Source organism: Saccoglossus kowalevskii, chromosome 4 (assembly GCF_978046115.1).
Source record: "Saccoglossus kowalevskii chromosome 4, keSacKowa6.1, whole genome shotgun sequence".
NCBI classification, from domain to species: Eukaryota; Metazoa; Hemichordata; class Enteropneusta; family Harrimaniidae; genus Saccoglossus; species Saccoglossus kowalevskii.
This window is the reverse complement of record NC_140644.1, coordinates 986,438-1,012,815: the sequence shown is the minus strand read 5'-3', so window position 1 is coordinate 1,012,815 and position 26,378 is coordinate 986,438. Positions and strand designations below refer to the sequence as shown.

Sequence of the window (26,378 nt, the reverse complement as noted above, 5' to 3'; positions counted from 1 at the left end):
CGTACTCATAATGTCACCAATACGTGTGATGTTGTGAAGTTACAAGTACTCGTGATGTCATCAATACTTGTATGTTGTGAAGTTACACGTACTCATGATGTCACCAATACGTGTGATGTTGTGAAGTTACAAGTACTCGTGATGTCACCAACACTTGTGATGTTGTGAAGTTACAAGTACTCGTGATGTCACCAATACCTGTGATGTTGTGAAGTTATACGTATTTGTGATGTCACCAATACCTGTGATGTTGTGAAGTTACACGTACTCGTTGTGTCACCAATACTTGTGATGTTGTGAAGTTACATGTACTCGTTATGTCAACAATACTTGTGATGTTGTGAAGTTACAAGTACTCGTGATGTCACCAATACATGTGATGTTGTGAAGCTACACGTATTTGTGATGTCACCAATACCTGTGATGTTGTGAAGTTACAAGTACTCGTGATGTCACCAATACCTGTGATGTTGTGAAGTTACAAGTACTCGTGATGTCATCAATACTTGTATGTTGTGAAGTTACACGTACTCATGATGTCACCAATACGTGTGATGTTGTGAAGTTACACGTATTTGTGATGTCACCAATACCTGCGATGTTGTGAAGTTACAAGTACTCGTGATGTCACCAATACCTGTGATGTTGTGACGTTACAAGTACTCGTGATGTCACCAACACTTGTGATGTTGTGAAGTTACATGTATTTGTGATGTCACCAATACCTGTGATGTTGTGAAGTTACAAGTACTCGTGATGTCATCAATACTTGTATGTTGTGAAGTTACACGTACTCATGATGTCACCAATACGTGTGATGTTGTGAAGTTACACGTACTCGTGATGTGACCAATACCTGTGATGTTGTGAAGTTACAAGTACTCGTGATGTCATCAATACTTGTATGTTGTGAAGTTACACGTACTCATGATGTCACCAATACGTGTGATGTTGTGAAGTTACACGTACTCGTGATGTGACCAATATTTGTGATGTTGTGAAGTTACACGTACTCATGATGTCACCAATATTTGTGATGTTGTGAAGTTACACGTACTCGTGATGTCACCAATACCTGTGATGTTGTGAAGTTACAAGTACTCGTGATGTCACCAATACCTGTGATGTTGTGAAGTTACAAGTACTCGTGATGTCACCAACACTTGTGATGTTGTGAAGTTACACGTATTTGTGATGTCACCAATACCTGTGATGTTGTGAAGTTACAAGTACTCGTGATGTCATCAATACTTGTATGTTGTGAAGTTACACGTACTCATGATGTCACCAATACGTGTGATGTTGTGAAGTTACAAGTACTCGTGATGTCATCAATACTTGTATGTTGTGAAGTTACACGTACTCATGATGTCACCAATACGTGTGATGTTGTGACGTTACAAGTACTCGTGATGTCACCAACACTTGTGATGTTGTGAAGTTACATGTGTTTGTGATGTCACCAATACCTGTGATGTTGTGAAGTTACAAGTATTCGTGATGTCATCAATACTTGTATGTTGTGAAGTTACACGTACTCATGATGTCACCAATACGTGTGATGTTGTGAAGTTACACGTACTCGTGATGTGACCAATACCTGTGATGTTGTGAAGTTACAAGTACTCGTGATGTCATCAATACTTGTATGTTATGAAGTTACACGTACTCATGATGTCACCAATACGTGTGATGTTGTGAAGTTACACGTACTCGTGATGTGACCAATATTTGTGATGTTGTGAAGTTACACGTACTCATGATGTCACCAATATTTGTGACGTTGTGAAGTTACACGTACTCGTGATGTCACCAATACGTGTGATGTTGTGAAGTTACAAGTACTCGTGATGTCACCAATACTTGTGATGTTGTGAAGTTACACGTATTTGTGATGTCACCAATACCTGTGATGTTGTGAAGTTACAAGTACTCATGATGTCACCAATACGTGTGATGTTGTGAAGTTACACGTACTCGTGATGTGACCAATACCTGTGATGTTGTGAAGTTACAAGTACTCGTGATGTCATCAATACTTGTATGTTATGAAGTTACACGTACTCATGATGTAACCAATACGTGTGATGTTGTGAAGTTACACGTACTCGTGATGTGACCAATATTTGTGATGTTGTGAAGTTACACGTACTCATGATGTCACCAATATTTGTGACGTTGTGAAGTTACACGTACTCGTGATGTCACCAATACGTGTGATGTTGTGAAGTTACAAGTACTCGTGATGTCACCAATACTTGTGATGTTGTGAAGTTACACGTATTTGTGATGTCACCAATACCTGTGATGTTGTGAAGTTACAAGTACTCGTGATGTCATCAATACTTGTATGTAGTGAAGTTACACGTACTCATGATGTCACCAATACGTGTGATGTTGTGAAGTTACACATATTTGTGATGTCACCAATACCTGTGATGTTGTGAAGTTACAAGTACTCGTGATGTCACCAATACCTGTGATGTTGTGAAGTTACAAGTACTCGTGATGTCACCAATACTTGTGATGTTGTGAAGTTACACGTATTTGTGATGTCACCAATACTTGTGATGTTGTGAAGTTACAAGTACTCGTGATATCACCAATACTTGTGATGTTGTGAAGTTACAAGTACTCGTGATGTCACCAATACTTGTGATGTTGTGAAGTTACAAGTACTCGTGATGTCACCAATACTTGTGATGTTGTGAAGTTACAAGTACTCGTGATGTCACCAATACATGTGATGTTGTGAAGCTACACGTATTTGTGATGTCACCAATACCTGTGATGTTGTGAAGTTACAAGTACTCGTGATGTCACCAATACCTGTGATGTTGTGAAGTTACAAGTACTCGTGATGTCATCAATACTTGTATGTTGTGAAGTTACACGTACTCATGATGTCACCAATACGTGTGATGTTGTGAAGTTACACGTATTTGTGATGTCACCAATACCTGTGATGTTGTGAAGTTACAAGTACTCGTGATGTCACCAATACCTGTGATGTTGTGACGTTACAAGTACTCGTGATGTCACCAACACTTGTGATGTTGTGAAGTTACATGTATTTGTGATGTCACCAATACCTGTGATGTTGTGAAGTTACAAGTACTCGTGATGTCATCAATACTTGTATGTTGTGAAGTTACACGTACTCATGATGTCACCAATACGTGTGATGTTGTGAAGTTACACGTACTCGTGATGTGACCAATACCTGTGATGTTGTGAAGTTACAAGTACTCGTGATGTCATCAATACTTGTATGTTGTGAAGTTACACGTACTCATGATGTCACCAATACGTGTGATGTTGTGAAGTTACACGTCCTCGTGATGTGACCAATATTTGTGATGTTGTGAAGTTACACGTACTCATGATGTCACCAATATTTGTGATGTTGTGAAGTTACACGTACTCGTGATGTCACCAATACCTGTGATGTTGTGAAGTTACAAGTACTCGTGATGTCACCAATACCTGTGATGTTGTGAAGTTACAAGTACTCGTGATGTCACCAACACTTGTGATGTTGTGAAGTTACACGTATTTGTGATGTCACCAATACCTGTGATGTTGTGAAGTTACAAGTACTCGTGATGTCATCAATACTTGTATGTTGTGAAGTTACACGTACTCATGATGTCACCAATACGTGTGATGTTGTGAAGTTACAAGTACTCGTGATGTCATCAATACTTGTATGTTGTGAAGTTACACGTACTCATGATGTCACCAATACGTGTGATGTTGTGACGTTACAAGTACTCGTGATGTCACCAACACTTGTGATGTTGTGAAGTTACATGTGTTTGTGATGTCACCAATACCTGTGATGTTGTGAAGTTACAAGTATTCGTGATGTCATCAATACTTGTATGTTGTGAAGTTACACGTACTCATGATGTCACCAATACGTGTGATGTTGTGAAGTTACACGTACTCGTGATGTGACCAATACCTGTGATGTTGTGAAGTTACAAGTACTCGTGATGTCATCAATACTTGTATGTTATGAAGTTACACGTACTCATGATGTCACCAATACGTGTGATGTTGTGAAGTTACACGTACTCGTGATGTGACCAATATTTGTGATGTTGTGAAGTTACACGTACTCATGATGTCACCAATATTTGTGACGTTGTGAAGTTACACGTACTCGTGATGTCACCAATACGTGTGATGTTGTGAAGTTACAAGTACTCGTGATGTCACCAATACTTGTGATGTTGTGAAGTTACACGTATTTGTGATGTCACCAATACCTGTGATGTTGTGAAGTTACAAGTACTCATGATGTCACCAATACGTGTGATGTTGTGAAGTTACACGTACTCGTGATGTGACCAATACCTGTGATGTTGTGAAGTTACAAGTACTCGTGATGTCATCAATACTTGTATGTTATGAAGTTACACGTACTCATGATGTCACCAATACGTGTGATGTTGTGAAGTTACACGTACTCGTGATGTGACCAATACCTGTGATGTTGTGAAGTTACAAGTACTCGTGATGTCACCAATACTTGTGATGTTGTGAAGTTACACGTATTTGTGATGTCACCAATACTTGTGATGTTGTGAAGTTACAAGTACTCGTGATATCACCAATACTTGTGATGTTGTGAAGTTACAAGTACTCGTGATGTCACCAATACTTGTGATGTTGTGAAGTTACAAGTACTCGTGATGTCACCAATACTTGTGATGTTGTGAAGTTACAAGTACTCGTGATGTCACCAATACTTGTGATGTTGTGAAGTTACAAGTACTCGTGATGTCATCAATACTTGTATGTTGTGAAGTTACACGTACTCATAATGTCACCAATACGTGTGATGTTGTGAAGTTACAAGTACTCGTGATGTCATCAATACTTGTATGTTGTGAAGTTACACGTACTCATGATGTCACCAATACGTGTGATGTTGTGAAGTTACAAGTACTCGTGATGTCACCAATACTTGTGATGTTGTGAAGTTACATGTACTCGTGATATCACCATTATTTGTGATGTTGTAAAGTTACAAGTACTCGTGATGTCACCAACACTTGTGATGTTGTGAAGTTACAAGTACTCGTGATGTCACCAATACCTGTGATGTTGTGAAGTTATACGTATTTGTGATGTCACCAATACCTGTGATGTTGTGAAGTTACACGTACTCGTTGTGTCACCAATACTTGTGATGTTGTGAAGTTACATGTACTCGTTATGTCAACAATACTTGTGATGTTGTGAAGTTACAAGTACTCGTGATGTCACCAATACCTGTGATGTTGTGAAGCTACACGTATTTGTGATGTCACCAATACCTGTGATGTTGTGAAGTTACAAGTACTCGTGATGTCACCAATACCTGTGATGTTGTGAAGTTACAAGTACTCGTGATGTCACCAACACTTGTGATGTTGTGAAGTTACACGTATTTGTGATGTCACCAATACCTGTGATGTTGTGAAGTTACAAGTACTCTTGATGTCATCAATACTTGTATGTTGTGAAGTTACACGTACTCATGATGTCACCAATACGTGTGATGTTGTGAAGTTACACGTATTTGTGATGTCACCAATACCTGTGATGTTGTGAAGTTACAAGTACTCGTGATGTCACCAATACCTGTGATGTTGTGACGTTACAAGTACTCGTGATGTCACCAACACTTGTGATGTTGTGAAGTTACATGTATTTGTGATGTCACCAATACCTGTGATGTTGTGAAGTTACAAGTACTCGTGATGTCATCAATACTTGTATGTTGTGAAGTTACACGTACTCATGATGTCACCAATACGTGTGATGTTGTGAAGTTACACGTACTCGTGATGTGACCAATACCTGTGATGTTGTGAAGTTACAAGTACTCGTGATGTCATCAATACTTGTATGTTATGAAGTTACACGTACTCATGATGTCACCAATACGTGTGATGTTGTGAAGTTACACGTACTCGTGATGTGACCAATATTTGTGATGTTGTGAAGTTACACGTACTCATGATGTCACCAATATTTGTGATGTTGTGAAGTTACACGTACTCGTGATGTCACCAATACATGTGATGTTGTGAAGTTACAAGTACTCGTGATGTCACCAATACCTGTGATGTTGTGAAGTTACAAGTACTCGTGATGTCACCAACACTTGTGATGTTGTGAAGTTACACGTATTTGTGATGTCACCAATACCTGTGATGTTGTGAAGTTACATGTACTCGTTATGTCAACAATACTTGTGATGTTGTGAAGTTACAAGTACTCGTGATGTCACCAATACCTGTGATGTTGTGAAGCTACACCAATTTGTGATGTCACCAATACCTGTGATGTTGTGAAGTTACAAGTACTCGTGATGTCACCAATACCTGTGATGTTGTGAAGTTACAAGTACTCGTGATGTCACCAACACTTGTGATGTTGTGAAGTTACACGTACTCGTGATGTGACCAATACCTGTGATGTTGTGAAGTTACAAGTACTCGTGATGTCATCAATACTTGTATGTTATGAAGTTACACGTACTCATGATGTAACCAATACGTGTGATGTTGTGAAGTTACACGTACTCGTGATGTGACCAATATTTGTGATGTTGTGAAGTTACACGTACTCATGATGTCACCAATATTTGTGACGTTGTGAAGTTACACGTACTCGTGATGTCACCAATACGTGTGATGTTGTGAAGTTACAAGTACTCGTGATGTCACCAATACTTGTGATGTTGTGAAGTTACACGTATTTGTGATGTCACCAATACCTGTGATGTTGTGAAGTTACAAGTACTCGTGATGTCATCAATACTTGTATGTAGTGAAGTTACACGTACTCATGATGTCACCAATACGTGTGATGTTGTGAAGTTACACATATTTGTGATGTCACCAATACCTGTGATGTTGTGAAGTTACAAGTACTCGTGATGTCACCAATACCTGTGATGTTGTGAAGTTACAAGTACTCGTGATGTCACCAATACTTGTGATGTTGTGAAGTTACACGTATTTGTGATGTCACCAATACTTGTGATGTTGTGAAGTTACAAGTACTCGTGATATCACCAATACTTGTGATGTTGTGAAGTTACAAGTACTCGTGATGTCACCAATACTTGTGATGTTGTGAAGTTACAAGTACTCGTGATGTCACCAATACTTGTGATGTTGTGAAGTTACAAGTACTCGTGATGTCACCAATACATGTGATGTTGTGAAGCTACACGTATTTGTGATGTCACCAATACCTGTGATGTTGTGAAGTTACAAGTACTCGTGATGTCACCAATACCTGTGATGTTGTGAAGTTACAAGTACTCGTGATGTCATCAATACTTGTATGTTGTGAAGTTACACGTACTCATGATGTCACCAATACGTGTGATGTTGTGAAGTTACACGTATTTGTGATGTCACCAATACCTGTGATGTTGTGAAGTTACAAGTACTCGTGATGTCACCAATACCTGTGATGTTGTGACGTTACAAGTACTCGTGATGTCACCAACACTTGTGATGTTGTGAAGTTACATGTATTTGTGATGTCACCAATACCTGTGATGTTGTGAAGTTACAAGTACTCGTGATGTCATCAATACTTGTATGTTGTGAAGTTACACGTACTCATGATGTCACCAATACGTGTGATGTTGTGAAGTTACACGTACTCGTGATGTGACCAATACCTGTGATGTTGTGAAGTTACAAGTACTCGTGATGTCATCAATACTTGTATGTTGTGAAGTTACACGTACTCATGATGTCACCAATACGTGTGATGTTGTGAAGTTACACGTCCTCGTGATGTGACCAATATTTGTGATGTTGTGAAGTTACACGTACTCATGATGTCACCAATATTTGTGATGTTGTGAAGTTACACGTACTCGTGATGTCACCAATACCTGTGATGTTGTGAAGTTACAAGTACTCGTGATGTCACCAATACCTGTGATGTTGTGAAGTTACAAGTACTCGTGATGTCACCAACACTTGTGATGTTGTGAAGTTACACGTATTTGTGATGTCACCAATACCTGTGATGTTGTGAAGTTACAAGTACTCGTGATGTCATCAATACTTGTATGTTGTGAAGTTACACGTACTCATGATGTCACCAATACGTGTGATGTTGTGAAGTTACAAGTACTCGTGATGTCATCAATACTTGTATGTTGTGAAGTTACACGTACTCATGATGTCACCAATACGTGTGATGTTGTGACGTTACAAGTACTCGTGATGTCACCAACACTTGTGATGTTGTGAAGTTACATGTGTTTGTGATGTCACCAATACCTGTGATGTTGTGAAGTTACAAGTATTCGTGATGTCATCAATACTTGTATGTTGTGAAGTTACACGTACTCATGATGTCACCAATACGTGTGATGTTGTGAAGTTACACGTACTCGTGATGTGACCAATACCTGTGATGTTGTGAAGTTACAAGTACTCGTGATGTCATCAATACTTGTATGTTATGAAGTTACACGTACTCATGATGTCACCAATACGTGTGATGTTGTGAAGTTACACGTACTCGTGATGTGACCAATATTTGTGATGTTGTGAAGTTACACGTACTCATGATGTCACCAATATTTGTGACGTTGTGAAGTTACACGTACTCGTGATGTCACCAATACGTGTGATGTTGTGAAGTTACAAGTACTCGTGATGTCACCAATACTTGTGATGTTGTGAAGTTACACGTATTTGTGATGTCACCAATACCTGTGATGTTGTGAAGTTACAAGTACTCATGATGTCACCAATACGTGTGATGTTGTGAAGTTACACGTACTCGTGATGTGACCAATACCTGTGATGTTGTGAAGTTACAAGTACTCGTGATGTCATCAATACTTGTATGTTATGAAGTTACACGTACTCATGATGTCACCAATACGTGTGATGTTGTGAAGTTACACGTACTCGTGATGTGACCAATACCTGTGATGTTGTGAAGTTACAAGTACTCGTGATGTCACCAATACTTGTGATGTTGTGAAGTTACACGTATTTGTGATGTCACCAATACTTGTGATGTTGTGAAGTTACAAGTACTCGTGATATCACCAATACTTGTGATGTTGTGAAGTTACAAGTACTCGTGATGTCACCAATACTTGTGATGTTGTGAAGTTACAAGTACTCGTGATGTCACCAATACTTGTGATGTTGTGAAGTTACAAGTACTCGTGATGTCACCAATACTTGTGATGTTGTGAAGTTACAAGTACTCGTGATGTCATCAATACTTGTATGTTGTGAAGTTACACGTACTCATAATGTCACCAATACGTGTGATGTTGTGAAGTTACAAGTACTCGTGATGTCATCAATACTTGTATGTTGTGAAGTTACACGTACTCATGATGTCACCAATACGTGTGATGTTGTGAAGTTACAAGTACTCGTGATGTCACCAATACTTGTGATGTTGTGAAGTTACATGTACTCGTGATATCACCATTATTTGTGATGTTGTAAAGTTACAAGTACTCGTGATGTCACCAACACTTGTGATGTTGTGAAGTTACAAGTACTCGTGATGTCACCAATACCTGTGATGTTGTGAAGTTATACGTATTTGTGATGTCACCAATACCTGTGATGTTGTGAAGTTACACGTACTCGTTGTGTCACCAATACTTGTGATGTTGTGAAGTTACATGTACTCGTTATGTCAACAATACTTGTGATGTTGTGAAGTTACAAGTACTCGTGATGTCACCAATACCTGTGATGTTGTGAAGCTACACGTATTTGTGATGTCACCAATACCTGTGATGTTGTGAAGTTACAAGTACTCGTGATGTCACCAATACCTGTGATGTTGTGAAGTTACAAGTACTCGTGATGTCACCAACACTTGTGATGTTGTGAAGTTACACGTATTTGTGATGTCACCAATACCTGTGATGTTGTGAAGTTACAAGTACTCTTGATGTCATCAATACTTGTATGTTGTGAAGTTACACGTACTCATGATGTCACCAATACGTGTGATGTTGTGAAGTTACACGTATTTGTGATGTCACCAATACCTGTGATGTTGTGAAGTTACAAGTACTCGTGATGTCACCAATACCTGTGATGTTGTGACGTTACAAGTACTCGTGATGTCACCAACACTTGTGATGTTGTGAAGTTACATGTATTTGTGATGTCACCAATACCTGTGATGTTGTGAAGTTACAAGTACTCGTGATGTCATCAATACTTGTATGTTGTGAAGTTACACGTACTCATGATGTCACCAATACGTGTGATGTTGTGAAGTTACACGTACTCGTGATGTGACCAATACCTGTGATGTTGTGAAGTTACAAGTACTCGTGATGTCATCAATACTTGTATGTTATGAAGTTACACGTACTCATGATGTCACCAATACGTGTGATGTTGTGAAGTTACACGTACTCGTGATGTGACCAATATTTGTGATGTTGTGAAGTTACACGTACTCATGATGTCACCAATATTTGTGATGTTGTGAAGTTACACGTACTCGTGATGTCACCAATACATGTGATGTTGTGAAGTTACAAGTACTCGTGATGTCACCAATACCTGTGATGTTGTGAAGTTACAAGTACTCGTGATGTCACCAACACTTGTGATGTTGTGAAGTTACACGTATTTGTGATGTCACCAATACCTGTGATGTTGTGAAGTTACATGTACTCGTTATGTCAACAATACTTGTGATGTTGTGAAGTTACAAGTACTCGTGATGTCACCAATACCTGTGATGTTGTGAAGCTACACCAATTTGTGATGTCACCAATACCTGTGATGTTGTGAAGTTACAAGTACTCGTGATGTCACCAATACCTGTGATGTTGTGAAGTTACAAGTACTCGTGATGTCACCAACACTTGTGATGTTGTGAAGTTACACGTATTTGTGATGTCACCAATACCTGTGATGTTGTGAAGTTACACGTACTCTTGATGTCATCAATACTTGTATGTTGTGAAGTTACACGTACTCATGATGTCACCAATACGTGTGATGTTGTGAAGTTACACGTATTTGTGATGTCACCAATACCTGTGATGTTGTGAAGTTACAAGTACTCGTGATGTCACCAATACCTGTGATGTTGTGACGTTACAAGTACTCGTGATGTCACCAACACTTGTGATGTTGTGAAGTTACATGTATTTGTGATGTCACCAATACCTGTGATGTTGTGAAGTTACAAGTACTCGTGATGTCATCAATACTTGTATGTTGTGAAGTTACACGTACTCATGATGTCACCAATACGTGTGATGTTGTGAAGTTACACGTACTCGTGATGTGACCAATACCTGTGATGTTGTGAAGTTACAAGTACTCGTGATGTCATCAATACTTGTATGTTATGAAGTTACACGTACTCATGATGTCACCAATACGTGTGATGTTGTGAAGTTACACGTACTCGTGATGTGACCAATATTTGTGATGTTGTGAAGTTACACGTACTCATGATGTCACCAATATTTGTGATGTTGTGAAGTTACACGTACTCGTGATGTTACCAATACCTGTGATGTTGTGAAGTTACAAGTACTCGTGATGTCACCAATACCTGTGATGTTGTGAAGTTACAAGTACTCGTGATGTCACCAACACTTGTGATGTTGTGAAGTTACACGTATTTGTGATGTCACCAATACCTGTGATGTTGTGAAGTTACAAGTACTCGTGATGTCATCAATACTTGTATGTTGTGAAGTTACACGTACTCATGATGTCACCAATACGTGTGATGTTGTGAAGTTACAAGTACTCGTGATGTCATCAATACTTGTATGTTGTGAAGTTACACGTACTCATGATGTCACCAATACGTGTGATGTTGTGACGTTACAAGTACTCGTGATGTCACCAACACTTGTGATGTTGGGAAGTTACATGTGTTTGTGATGTCACCAATACCTGTGATGTTGTGAAGTTACAAGTACTCGTGATGTCATCAATACTTGTATGTTGTGAAGTTACACGTACTCATGATGTCACCAATACGTGTGATGTTGTGAAGTTACACGTACTCGTGATGTGACCAATACCTGTGATGTTGTGAAGTTACAAGTACTCGTGATGTCATCAATACTTGTATGTTATGAAGTTACACGTACTCATGATGTCACCAATACGTGTGATGTTGTGAAGTTACACGTACTCGTGATGTGACCAATATTTGTGATGTTGTGAAGTTACACGTACTCATGATGTCACCAATATTTGTGACGTTGTGAAGTTATACGTACTCGTGATGTCACCAATACGTGTGATGTTGTGAAGTTACAAGTACTCGTGATGTCACCAATACTTGTGATGTTGTGAAGTTACACGTACTCGTGATGTCACCAATATTTGTGATGTTGTGAAGTTACACCTACTCGTGATGTCACCAATACTTGTGAAGTTACACGTACTCGTGATGTCACCAATACTTGTGAAGTTACATGTACTCGTGATGTGACCAGTATTCCTGATGCTACAAATATCACTCACCTAATGATAGTACATGCTTAGACTTACTTGTTGTTATTGTAGTCTATTGTTAGACCACGTATCTCCTTTATGTGTTTCTTTTCGCCGTCTACTATCGTTTCTCTGTCTTTTCCGTTAAGTTTTGCTCGTTCTATTATGGGCATGTCACCAATGTTACTCCAGTAAATGTACCTAAAAATAACACGAGATTTGATTTAAGATATTGTACTTAAAGGGCGTTGGTCGTCGCGCAGCGTCCTGTTCGATATGAGACTCGTGGAGACATATACAACACATGAGAAATACAATGTTTGTTTAAATGAATTTCGAACACACGCTGGTGGTAAATGGTAAATGCACCGTAATACTGCCAAAATAACCACTATCCACTAAAATACAACCATCAGTTTCTCGAAAATTAATTTTAAGTCAATATTCTTATATTGTCTGGAAGTACAATTTATTGGTAAATGAATAAATTATGGGTATATGCATTAATGAGTAGGCTTCTACTATAAAGCCTTCGAAATTTTGAGAACTATTTAAATTCAAATATTGAATCACAGTATTCGATTATTCAAATACGCCGACAAATGTGGAACCTCAGCAAATAATTAAATCTTGAAATGATTAGCTACAATGCTACTTTCGAACTATTTAAACTATTAAACACAAAGCAAAAAGAAACATCACATGGTCAACTCGAGATGATGAATTGTTCGAGTTACGGACATGGAGCTACGAGCATCGAGTTTCAAAAATGACCACGTCCATATTTTAGAAAACACGCCCAAATTGTAACTCGATGTTAAACTAACGTTAACAGAACTTCAAGTTACGGGCAATATATATTTTTGTTTTTGTTGAACGTCCACAAATAGTAACTCAAACTTTAATTAACAGTTAAGCGAACTTCGAGTTACGGGTAACATAGATTTTTTGTTTTGTTTAACGTTGTATATTTCCAGTAATTTTGGTTAACTGATAATTAAAATTCGAGTTACTAAATTTGAACGTTGTTTTCGTTACACGAACAATTCAGCTTCTCGGTCAACACATTGGCGACAAGTCATTGTCAATGACATAGTCCCTGTCATTAATTTGATACATTGACAGGGACAACTGAAATTGTCACAATCAACGTAAAAGAACTAAAGCGTGTAATACCAATTTGTCAACAGCCAGACATATTTAATGAGGTCACAAAACATAATTAGGAGCTTGTGTATTCCTACGATAAATTGTATGAGAACCTCTATTGAACTGTATTACAGAGCAGATATATTGAAATAATGTATTGTCTTGATACCAAGTTGGCGGAAATACGGCCAATGCATGTCAAAAAATGATCCGAATGGACGGTACAGGAATAATACTCTCTGTGTGAAAAATTACACCCGAAGTTGTTACAGGAAGTAATTTCACAAACTGTATGTTATCATGTTAAAGGGCCGCGTCCTGTTTAATATGGCACTAGTAGCGACGTACACATTACGTGTAAAATATACGCGTATTTGTTTGCATAAAATTCGAACACACGCTACCCGACGACCACCGCCATTTAAACTTACCTCGCTACAGGATTTACCACAATGCAATTAGGGTTTCTAATATCGGTTATAATTGGATTATAGTAATTCCCATTATAATCACTGATGGCGATCCAGCGATTACCACTATCTGTCCAGTATATGTTTCTAGACGCCCAATCTACGGATACGTCTTTGAGAATACTCGAAGTATCTTTGTATATTGTTTCAGTTACCGCGCCCTCTATGCTGATATTCATCTTCGAAACTTCACCGCGCAGAGCATCCACCCAAAATATCAGTGATAGCTCAACGTCAAAGTTCAGCCCAACTTTTTGAGAGCGTTCCTCGCTGAACAGTATCGTAGTATCATTGGCAAGTAAAGAAGTAGGGTGAATACTTTGCGGTCCACCTTCCACAAATCGAATAGATGAGCTCTGTTCATCGTCATAGTACTCTGTCCATATTAGACTTGGTGATTTCAGGGGCTGGGTTGCAATGCCTGTATTAATAATAATAAGAGTAATAGAAAATTGGATACCAAAATATGGTTTTACGAATTTGTGCGTCTTTTGTGATAGTCCCTGTTTCTGGCCCTGCATTCAAATTTATAACAGATATAGTTGTAAGAAGTGCGTTGTTTCGATTGGTCCTGCTTGGACACGCACAACTGGGTTTATTTTATGCTTCTCTTCAAAAATAGAAATCATAAAGAAAAATTGAAGAATGCTTAGGAAGTAAGAACTCGTGCGCGCTTATAGGTTGTTGGTTTATTTCTGCAAAGCTACACATTCTTGTGGTGTATTACTTCATAAATTATCATCAATTACAAACTTGGCGTATATATGGATAATAGGTCGATATGCATCATTGCCACGTGGAAATGTACACAGGTCTGTTCAGATTAATGGCTCGTGTTATTCATCGGCACAGTAGTCTTTAAAGTTATGGATATTTAAACTGAAGTTCATGTCCACGTGACAACGAACGAACACGTTAAATTTAGTGAATAGATCCTGCCGTCACGTTGACGTCATATAGTTAAAGAAATGCTGATATACACTTGTCAATGCTGGATGAACCGACTGATGATTCCATCACCTCAATTACTGTGGTAGTACTTAAACTTACAGAACGAACATCAGTTATTCATGCTTGGGGAAATACATTGTACACTGTATGTGGAACAACTGCGGTGGTATAGTCGTTAACGTGTTCACCTCATATAAAAAAGGATTGTAGTTTCCCTTTCGGTGCCGTCATTGTTTTACGTCTGTAAGAATCGCGAGCCCAGAAATCCCCTACCTTCCCACATGACGTAATGAAAATATATTAACCGTCCTCGACCAAAAATACATGGTGATTTTCAATTACTTGGTAGGCTACGTTTATTAATAGATTTATCATTTTAGAATTCGGCATTTCGGAGTTCTATGTTTTTAAATAGTGTTTCAGAGGCGGCGGCGCAAAATTTTGCTACTAGTATTTCCCGCATTTTGGGGGGCAAATTTTGCTAACACATAGGGTTTCAGCTTTATTTTCGTGGGGGCGACCGTGTTTGAGTATCATATAAGCACGCTTCGCATAACACTTAGCATGTTATTGAGAACAAACAGCTTGGTCTTTCAAGACCCTGGAATGTTATCTTGCTTTCAAACAAAAATAAATAATCAGTTAACCCTACTTGTATCGAACCTCACTCAGGTGTATGGGGGTTAAGCAAGATGCGCTGATTTATAACTAGCGCGTGTTGTCAATCGCCAATAGGAGTAAACTCGCGGCTAGGTACGACGCTCCAGCCCCGCAGCTTCACTCGCTGTTGATTTCAGTCGACGGTGCCTCGTAACCGTGTAATAGGAGCAGGGCCTTTACCTACACCTGGATTCAATCAGTATACTGTGTTAGGCTATAGCGATTAAAACCGAGCAACATAATCAATTGTTCTTCCGTCTGCCGAACGACGTGCGCAATACTAATTGATATTGGACCAATATAGGCGAGCGAATACGTGGAAGTGTACCTTGTTGTGACGACGCTTCAAATGATATGTTACCAGACAGATCTAAATAAAAACTTACTAGTGAGAATGTGAAGAAACACGCATACAAGTCTCGAGGTGTGCCATGTTTCACTCGCCATGGTGTTATGATTGTAAGGAACCCGCTGTCTGTGTCATAGTTTACCTGTCAGTGTGCCAACTATTCACGGTATGACCCCAGGCAATAAAGTTGGCGTAAATCGCGATGGTTTGCTCTATAATAAAATCGACCATGTCATATTTCCTGTTTATTTTCTAGCGGCTTCGGCGAAATGTACTATTTGACCTTATACAATGTACATACCGTCACAATGATACCAAAGCATGTTCAAATAACCCGATTATACGTTGACATTGATTGTCAAAAGGTCAGGTAATGGCGGGCGTTGACCCATTCGCTATGTTCAATCAAGCAGTAAATCTTTCGCTGTATGACGGATGTATTCTGATAGACAGGCTTTTGCATAGAAATCTAACAATACGAGGTAGACAATGAGGTGTTTGAGTAAACCTCAATCCCCCTAAAAAAGTGTATAATCATATACCACTCAAAAGCCGAAAATGGACATAGAGGTAAATTGGTCATATAAAATACCTCCACGATGTACTCAACATTATTGCAACTATATTATAATGGTATAAATGTCACAAATGTCATTATATTTCAAACACACTTTAGGTATGATGTCACGATTAACAACCATTTTTTTGAGAGAGAGAGAGAGAGAGAGAGAGAGAGAGAGAGAGAGAGAGAGAGAGAGAGAGAGAGAGAGAGAGAGAGAGAGAGAGAGAGAGAGAGAGAGAGAGAGAGAGAGAGAGAGAGAGAGAGAGAGAGAGAGAGAGAGCGAGAGAGAGAGAGAGAGAGCGAGAGAGAGAGCGAGAGAGAGAGAGAGAGAGAGAGAGAGAGAGAGAGAGAGAGAGAGAGAGAGAGAGAGCTAGTAATTTGTATATATCACATAATATCTGAATAATTTTCAGAACCTCTGTATTACATGCTAGACGTTGTCTTTAAACTAGTAGTGTCAAGGTATCTTCACCGTTATTCACAATGTATTCTTGTGTCAATGAGTAAGTATTTGCAAGGCTTACTGGTTGTTGTTTAAGGTAGAGATGCAGTTTACCTGACAGGTATTTTAATTAGTTAATTAAGAAACCAAGATGACCTCCCTTGTCTACAAAACTATATATTTTCGGAAAGATTATTGTATGAATTTTAAAATTGTGTTAGTAGTTTTTTTAATGGACACTGTAGTTTGAAATATGCACAAAAATGTGCTTTTTTTGGTCAAAAGTGATTAAAAAACTTAGCCTCTAAACCATGCTTCTGTTTCCTGTCAAAATTGGTTTATGGGTACATCTGTTTACTATGAAGAAAGTGCCTTCTTGAAAACTGTGTATCACTTGCCAAGTCACTGCCAAGTGCCACGAACCCGCATCTCTACCTTAATTTCACGCAACTTGAAATTTCATAATCATCATGGTCATTGCGCCGCGCGTGTTCAATATGGTCCCATGCGTGACGCTAAAAATACAACGCATTATACTTTTTGCAAACTATTATATTATATGAGTTTATATGAGAAAAAGTATCAAAAACAAAGAAGAGACTACATTGTTTACAGAGGGAAGGCAAGGGGGGTAGCTGGTACGGTTTTACGGGAAATAAAAAGGGCTTTTCACAATTTACAAAGAAAAAAAGACGTTTTTACAGTTTACAGTGTTAACAAATGGAACATTGAATGGTCCGAAGAGCTCTCCTACTCAAATTCTCCGCCATTGCTGCGCCGGATAAAGAGACGCATGCGCATATTACCCTCGTAATGCTCTTCATTCGGCTAGAGCAGGGGGGGGAGTTGCATGACACGATTGGTTGAAATAATCGTCTTATTTGCATAAATTAATATTCATGAGCAATGAAAAACTCGTCTTTTCAGTAAAATTGTGCCAAAATGCTTTCCGATAGCATACATGTTAGTTCTAAATTGACTGATTTTATCGTTACGAGCTGAAAAAATAATCGGAAAAATGATGTAAAGGTATTTTTTGAGACACGTTTTCGATCGGACTCCTGCTAACTGTTGAAAGTAAGGGAATCACCAGTTAATTTGACCGAGGGGGTGCCGGTGAATTTCACATGTTATTGTTAAATAATCACAAGTCCCCCCCCTAGGTGTATATTAAAAATTGGGCTGTCCCCCCTTAGAAAAAGACAAAATATGGTAGCCCCCCCCCCCCATGATTTTTTTTTTAAACAATTAAGATTTACATTAATGAATCGTTGCATGCTTCCAGATTCCAGCTCTTCTCCCTGACCTCGTCACTACAGTTTAAGGAACTATTAAGTCATCAGTCTCTATTTCCTCTGCACTGTCAACGAGATCATCACCATCAGAGTCCTATAAGTCAGTTTCGTCAGTGTTGTACATTCTGGTGTTTACAGTTTGTAAATGTTCAGTGATTTTATGTGTTTTTGCTTGATCTTTATATGATTTTCTGATTACATCACTGGTAATTGCTTTCATTTTGTCTTGTTTGTTCCCTTTTTTTGGTAGCTTATTATGGTCCAGGTACTTATCCAACTCAGCTGCTGTCAATGTTTTTAGTGTCCCATTCAACACCAAAGAAATCCAGTCATAATCACTATGACTTTTTTCCTGCTTCTTTTTTTGTTGTTTCTTTCTACCTTTTTCCCTAATGGTTTTCATTTGCTTTAGTGTGGTAAGGTGTTGTAAATAGTCTATGACATATTGCTCTTCCACTGCATACTTAGAGGCAAATTCTTTGATGCTCTCAGTCAGTATTCTCCAAAGATAAAAGCCCATTTTTGAAATTCTGCGTGATGTTGAAACGCGGCTGCCAATCATCTGGCTGTCTTCTTTCACTATTACTATTCACACATGGGGTCTCGTGCACGCTTAAGAAGTGGTACGGCCTCTCACTGTTTGTCACTGGTTGGGGAAAGTTACTCTGACTTATTTACTGGTTATGGAAAACACCTAAAACATTGGGCTACTGAACAGACGGCTTACAATGACAGCATGGTGAGTGAACTGCAGTCAATCTACTGAGTTCATGTCAGATCTTGATAAAACACTGGCTTGGTTAAGAAATGTATTTCATGGACTGTCAGATGTAAGTAAAAGAAGAATAAGTAGAGAAAAGAAAACAGGAGAAAAGTGAAGAAGCGAAAACGAGATCGTTTTGCAAGAGGAGTTACAGCTTTGTTACAAAGGATAACATCCACTGAGGTTGTACAAAGATGTTTCCCTGATGGTATACATGGTTCAGTAGATTTTGAAATCTCAGAACAAACTGAAGCCAATTTGAAGTTGTCAAAGATGGATGCAGTATATTTGCACTACCTCATTCATCGCAATGTCTTCTGTGCTGCAGCTAAGCAGCAGATGATGAAGCTGTATGAAGAACTGAAGTTAAAATATGAGTGCCTGTCTGATAGTTCCAGTGGAGAGAGTTATGAGGATGGTGAAAGTGGTTCTAATGATCCTGGTGATAGTGCCGATACTGACATTCTTTGTGATGAGGATAGAGATTGATAGGAATGGAGAGGATCAAAAATAGATTCCTAGGTTCAATATCTACAGTTCCTCAGAAAGTTGTGTTTTATTAAAAAATATGAAAACTTTTTTATATATATTATATTTATTTACATACAAAATAGTACACTATATTAATATATTTTATCTTTATATTTTGTGTTATATTAGTGTGTTTGCTTTTCACAAACTTGTTTAAAAGGTTTGTTTTTCTTCATACAGTGGAAAGTGCAGTAAGTTTTTTTATGCCATTCACAGAGGTTTATACTGTTGTTTACAAATGAAGTTTCATATTTAATGTTTTATACTAATTTTATTAAGTTATTGTTGTGCAATAAAACAAACAAACAAACAATAATTCTTTCTCATTGCAGTATGTTCATCACAGCAGCCATCGTCTATACAATATATGTGAATAAACCCAGAAAATTATAACCCCCCCTCTTTCACTCTTGGAAAAATTGTTAGCCCTCCTTTTCATATACAGAAGATGGAAATGCCCCCCCCCCTAGAATTGCCCGGCACCCTCCAGGCCAGATTAACTGGTAATTCCCTAAGCACAGGTTTTCTCTTTACCATGATCATAGCAAGTTACGAAATTAATGGAGAATGCAGAGGCACGTTTATATTTCACCCTAGTACTATTGCTCAAAATTGCTCAAAATGGTTTCGGTGACTTTTATCAGTGACAAGTTACCTAATTAGTATGCATTTCGAGAAACCACAGTGTGTGTGCATGCGCAGTTTGAAATGGAACAGTTTTGAACGCAATAAAATCACGCGTAGAACTCGGGCTCCAGCAAGAAATTGTGGCGTCAAACTGGTTGTCGGTTGAATTGTTTTGCGATAGACATAATTTTGGAGCCTGTATTTGTCTATAAAATGTTTCTAAGTTTTGTTGAGGATTTTTCTGTAAAGAAATTGCTGAAATTATTTCATCTATTCGTAAACGGGACGTTGTTGCTTTGACGGTGGGCTACGGACGACTGACGTCGAAACGTTCCATTCATATCGGATGGCGCCCTCTCGTGCCAATCCCCCCCTGGGCTAGAGGGCCTTTTACGTCTTTTCGCTGGTTCCCGGCGTCCATTGCGAATGGCAGGTAGGACGCAGGTAACTAGTAATCGCCATATTGTTCCATTTGGGCCGGTTTTCCGGCCGGAAGGAACGCGACTGGGTGACGTAATTTGAAAACATTCCAAGTTCCGTTTTGCGTAAACGTGTCTGTAATGCTACAATAAAGCCATGCTCATACATACTGCCTGCTTAGATTTACAGATTTGATATGTTCTGTGCAAATTTATAACAAAAGAAACAATTCTTTTTATTCGCCCAACTTTCGAAAGCAAAAGGAAACCCCTGAACGGCCACGAGCGTAAGCGTTGACGTCAGGTAACTAAGGGAAATGGAACAAGCAACGAGAAAGTGATGTACCAATCAGAATGCCAGAACCGTTACTAGTTACCGGCCTCTTGTGGCTTGGTACGCCATGACACTTGAGGCGGGAACCAGCCAATTACGTCTTGACATTCAATTGTGTAGTGAATTGTGTCATCTAGTCGTTTTACAGTTTCTAAAATGTAATTTCCCTGGATTATTCTTTACGATTTTTTTATTTGGATGTGAACTTTGGTACGTACGAGAAAAATGACACATTTTTACAGTGTACGAAAAAAAATATTTGATTGATTACGTTGTACGTCTAGCCTGTGATTACGGAATTACGGAATTTATTTTTTCTATTTACGTTGTACAAACAAAAAAATATTGCAATTACGTTGAACGAAAATAACCTTTGCCCCCCCCCCCTTTACACGAAATTCGAACTCCACTTGAACGACGACCACCGCCCTCTACGGTATTGTATTTTATATATTCAAAATGGCTGCCTCCATAACATTGGCTTTCTTGCACTGTGAACATTTTTGGAAATATTGTCTCATTTCAACGTATATGAAGTAAAGAATAATGTCGGATATAATGGAACGAACTATTGCATCGCTACCTGGCTTTTTAACCGGAAGCTATGGAAAATCAGCCAATATTTCACCTGGTTTTCAGCACTTAATCCATTGCATTGGAGATTGCAAATCTAAACAGGTAATAGTTCATATGTAGAATTTCTGTTACTAGAAGATGTGCCGCTTTTAATGCGCCTTCCCTATAACCCAAACGTCAGTTGTTGATCCTTATCACTTTTACTACATGTAAATTACTTTTATGATCTGTACATGACCAGGAAGTAAAGTTCACATAAAATCAAATTCAGTCCAGTCGAACGGAACATTCATATATCTGTACCAAGTCTGTATCGCAATTGCGACAAAGTTCTTACTTTGACTGATATTTTATCTTTGAACGTCTTGCCAAAATATTAGAATCTCGACCAAACCACTGTGACCTTATAACCAAAAAAGTCACCACGCTACGAAGATTTCCATTACGATCGAGCGTTGTCCCATTAATCGAGCTGCTTGACACCTTAAACAATAAGCGTTTTCAGACCGGACATAGACGGTCTGTGCTTTTACCTGTAGATGTGAACAAAATTGATATTTCGATAACCAGTCATGTCACCCATTATGACTTTATGCACCGAAAAAAGAAATGGAAATGCAGCAAAAATTTACAATCATGAATAATGTGAATGTCATCGGTTGACAATAACATGTGTCGTTGCTTAGCAATATATCTTAGAAACCATGATCAGCATCTAATATTTTGTATACACGTAATGTTTTCCATGTTTTCACCACACCTTGTTGCATCATGCAGTTTTTATTGATCTCAAACAGCCACTATCTTCTAGGTTTCAGTTTTTTTTTTTTAAAAGGGCAGCAAATACCGTATCCCTTTTAGAATGACGTGTTTTGATTGATGTAAGCAGTGTGCTCTGGGCCAGGCGTGATTATTGCCCTGATGTGAGGGCGCACTTCCCATAGGTAATACAGGGTGTATGATAATACCTAATATTATCATTTGATTCATCAGGAAGAAGAGAAAATTATGAAGAAAGAAATAGAGATATTGAAACATCGACTGTTACAAACAGATATCAATAAGGTATTCAATGATATCATATACAATACTTCAAGATTAAATACCCAGCATGCAGCGCACTATTGACTGTTGAATCACCACATAAGACATGGCTTCTGTAAAACCATTTATTTTCACTGACATTTAATTTCACTATTCTGATATTTTGAGCTATTTCACTTCGTTATTTTTACAAACTTGGCAAGGAAACAATAAGTTCTATTGTAATTTAATTTACTGGATTTTATGAATCAGCAAAATTAAAAACCAGAGAATAATTAATGCAATTACAGTATTAAGTAAACACATATTGATGACCAGTGATGACAACAGCATATTTGTTCCATTCCAAAGAATTCTGAGTTTGTTTATTGGACATGCAAAGCTATTGCAGTATATGATGTAATAATTGTTATATACTATACCTGGTAATCTTCATTGTCATCATATCCTCTATTCGATATTGACATGAAAGAAACAAACTTTTTTTTAGAGACAAATGAGAGAATATCTGGTGAGACTAATTTACTGTGAAATGTTGGGTCAGGATGCATCATTTGGGTATATACATGCATTGAAGTTTGTACAACAAGGAACATTGCTCGATAAACGTGTCGGTAAGTTGATAATGTGAGAATTTACTATCGTATTATTATTTGTTTAATTTCACTATCCATATTTATGTGATATTCATATTTGTAAAGGGACATCATATGTTCTTGTATTACCGGTAATTGGACCACTTCCATCTTTCTTTGTAACAAGAAATAATACCAGCTATGAGTCAAGCACATAGTAGTACAGTATTTTGATTGAACATATTACATGTATTTATTTTATATAAAGACTCCCTGCCTATAGTGATCACTACCTTTATATAAAGACTCCCTGCCTATAGTTACTACCTTTATATAAAGATTCCCTGCCTATAGTTACTACCTTTATATAAAGACTCCCTGCCTATAGTGACTACCATTATATAAAGACTCCCTGCCTATAGTGACTACCATTATATAAAGACTCCCTGCCTATAGTGACTACCTTTATATAAAGACTACCTGCCTATAGTGACCACCTTTATATAAAGACTCCCTGCCTATAGTTACTACCTTTATATAAAGACTCCCTGCCTATAGTTACTACCTTTATATAGACTCCCTGCCTATAGTAACTACCTTTATATAAAGACTTTCTGCTTATAGTGACTACCTTTATATAAAGACTTCCTGCCTATAGTGATCACTACCTTTATATAAAGACTCTCCCTGCCTATAGTGATCACTACCTTTATATAAAGACTACCTGCCTATAGTGACCACCTTTATATAAAGACTCCCTGCCTATAGTTACTACCTTTATATAAAGACTCCCTGCCTATAGTTACTACCATTATATAGACTCCCTGCCTATAGTAACTACCTTTATATAAAGACTTCCTGCTTATAGTGACTACCTTTATATAAAGACTCCCTGCCTATAGTTACTACCTTTATATAGACTCCCTGCCTATCGTGACTACTTTATATAACGCCGTCGGTCGTCTGTGTCAATGTTTTACTTTTTCGACTTCTTCTTGAAAACTACATGCCTGAATTCTTTGATACTTGGTGTATATGTACCTTGGGTAGACCTGTCTTAGATTTGTTCATTTCATGATGATATCTTCAATTCTCTAATTTTGGTGAATATTTTTGTAATTTTTGGTAAAAAGTGATATTTTTGACTTCTTGTTGAAAACTGCAAGTCTGATTGCTTAGATACTATACATATTGTTCATTTTCTAATGATATCTTCAGTACTTAATTGAAATGTACATTGCTAACAGCAGAGCTATCTCAGCCAACAGGCTGCTTGTTTACTTACCTAACCCTTTGTGTCACTGAGCTTTGTTTTAAATTTTCTCACGTTTTCTATTTGAAATTACCTCCATTTACATTTTTAATCTCATGTTAAACTGACTAAAACAAACTCTAAGAATTTAACTTCATTCTAACAATTAATAATTATTTGTTGACAATTAATATAAGGTAGTTAATTGTATTGATTATATCTTAGGTTATCTAGCTGTCACACTGTTTCTTCATGAAAACCATGAATTGATTATGCTGCTCATTAACACCATTCAGAAGGATTTGCAGTCAACCAACATCGTGGAAGTATGCATTGCATTAACTGTTGTATGCAAATTAATCAATACCGAAATGATACCAGCTATTTTACCACTGGTAGAGGAGAAATTACAACATCCAAAGTAAGTACAGTCAAAGCTGTGATAATGACCATCTCTGTATAACGACCACTTGCCTATAATGACCAGTTTTAGGCAGTTTCAAGGCATAACATATAAGCAGCCTGTTTATAAAGACCACAAGTCTTATTTAAACATCCTTCCTGTAATATTTTTGCAGATTCGCCTTTGTTCAGAGACCATAATAACACTGGATTCTGCCATAAATTAACCCTGGGCCATAAAAAATAAAATGGGACCAAGAAATTGCCCAGCCCAGCGATTTTTCAGCAGTGTTTTTTTTAATATTTTAGCATAATTTTTCTGACATTTCAATCTAATGCCTGAAATAGTGTATTTCAAGTTTTATCGTAGTTATTTATGTTTTACACCTATTAATGAGTATGATTTTTATTGTGGCTAACGTGAATGGCTAAGCTTCGTTTCCACAATACTTAGTAAGCTGTAAACAATGTTTAGTTATTCTTTAAATGCTCAGTTTATCTTTTGAAAACAACTAACTTTTTGATTTAAAAAAAAATCATGTCATTTCCCATCAAGATCCAGGTTCAATAACATCAACATATTTAAATGAGCTATGATAATTTGAGCATCATCCATCATTCAGATTGGTTAATTAGCGAAAAAAATGGCGGATATCCTACATCATCAAACATTTATATGCGACCGAAATCATTTGATTACTATGAAACTAAGTTAAATTTTATTTGCATTTCATAGCAATTCAAAGAAATTTTTTTGTACGTTATTATAATCACTACTGAGTAATAATCAACAATTGTGAAATGCACCATGACCGGATTGCACTACCGTGATCATTTGCTACTAAGCGTTGCAGTTGTTTTTATTTGGAACTTCTTTTAAAATATACTTTCGTTACCAATAAAAAAAAAAAAAATGTATTTGCCGATTTTTTGGATCTAATATTTAGCATTCTGTTTATAAAACAATTTTGAATTCATTCAAGTCACACTTATTGACGCAACAGTATCATCTCATTATTTTCTGAACTAATAAAAAGTAAAATGTATGTATAAACACCACCTGTCTAGAAAAACAATTTTAATGAAGTCTCTTGATTGGTCCCTTTACACAAGTTTGACTGTATAATGTCATACATACATGTTTGTAAGTGTTATGAAATTATCAGTAAAATATCTGTTCTATATGTAAATGAATTTAATTTGTAATGAATCTACTGAGAAAATATCAAGGAAAAAGTATAAAAATTGTTGTATTCTTGATTGTATAATATAATATAATAAATGCTTTGTTTACTTCTTCAGAGCTATTGTCCGTACTAAGGCTGTTATGGCACTGTATCAGTTCTATAGGAAAGCTCCAAACTTGGTGCAGCATATACATGATAAATTCAGAAAATCACTTTGTGATAAAGACCCTGGTGTGATGTCAGCTTCTTTGAATATTTATTATGACCTCATTAAGGTAGGTCAAAGGGTATAA

The 26,378-nt window shown here is 37.5% G+C and overlaps 2 protein-coding genes across 2 annotated transcripts in view; one reads left to right on the top strand and one right to left on the bottom strand.

Annotated features, from left to right (window-relative positions):
• Positions 1 to 16,226, bottom strand: part of LOC102800520 (uncharacterized) — a 39,533-nt gene extending 23,307 nt beyond the window's left edge. The window contains exons 1-3 of the mRNA XM_078011841.2: positions 16,114 to 16,226; positions 14,078 to 14,537; positions 12,555 to 12,698 (exon numbers count right to left, since the gene is read on the bottom strand). Coding sequence (XP_077867967.1) covers positions 12,555 to 12,698; positions 14,078 to 14,537; positions 16,114 to 16,174 — 665 coding nt within the window. The 5' untranslated portion in view covers positions 16,175 to 16,226. The remainder of the gene's footprint in view (positions 1 to 12,554; positions 12,699 to 14,077; positions 14,538 to 16,113) is intronic.
• A 5,209-nt stretch (positions 16,227 to 21,435) lies between these two features.
• Positions 21,436 to 26,378, top strand: LOC102805378 (AP-4 complex subunit epsilon-1-like). The gene is made up of 5 exons (XM_006814418.3): positions 21,436 to 21,727; positions 22,619 to 22,690; positions 23,160 to 23,283; positions 24,722 to 24,917; positions 26,201 to 26,378. Exons 1-5 carry the CDS (start codon positions 21,596 to 21,598, stop codon positions 26,376 to 26,378), a joined length of 702 nt encoding a protein of 233 aa, XP_006814481.2. The 5' UTR covers positions 21,436 to 21,595.

Bases quoted from the DNA above. Each gene is read 5' to 3' on its own strand.
- LOC102805378 (XM_006814418.3), top strand. From the start codon at position 21,596: ATGTCGGATATAATGGAACGAACTATTGCATCGCTACCTGGCTTTTTA. The intron at 21,728-22,618 runs GTAATAGTTCAT...TTGATTCATCAG, and splicing joins GAGATTGCAAATCTAAACAG to GAAGAAGAGAAAATTATGAA. The intron at 22,691-23,159 runs GTATTCAATGAT...ACTTTTTTTTAG, and splicing joins TACAAACAGATATCAATAAG to AGACAAATGAGAGAATATCT.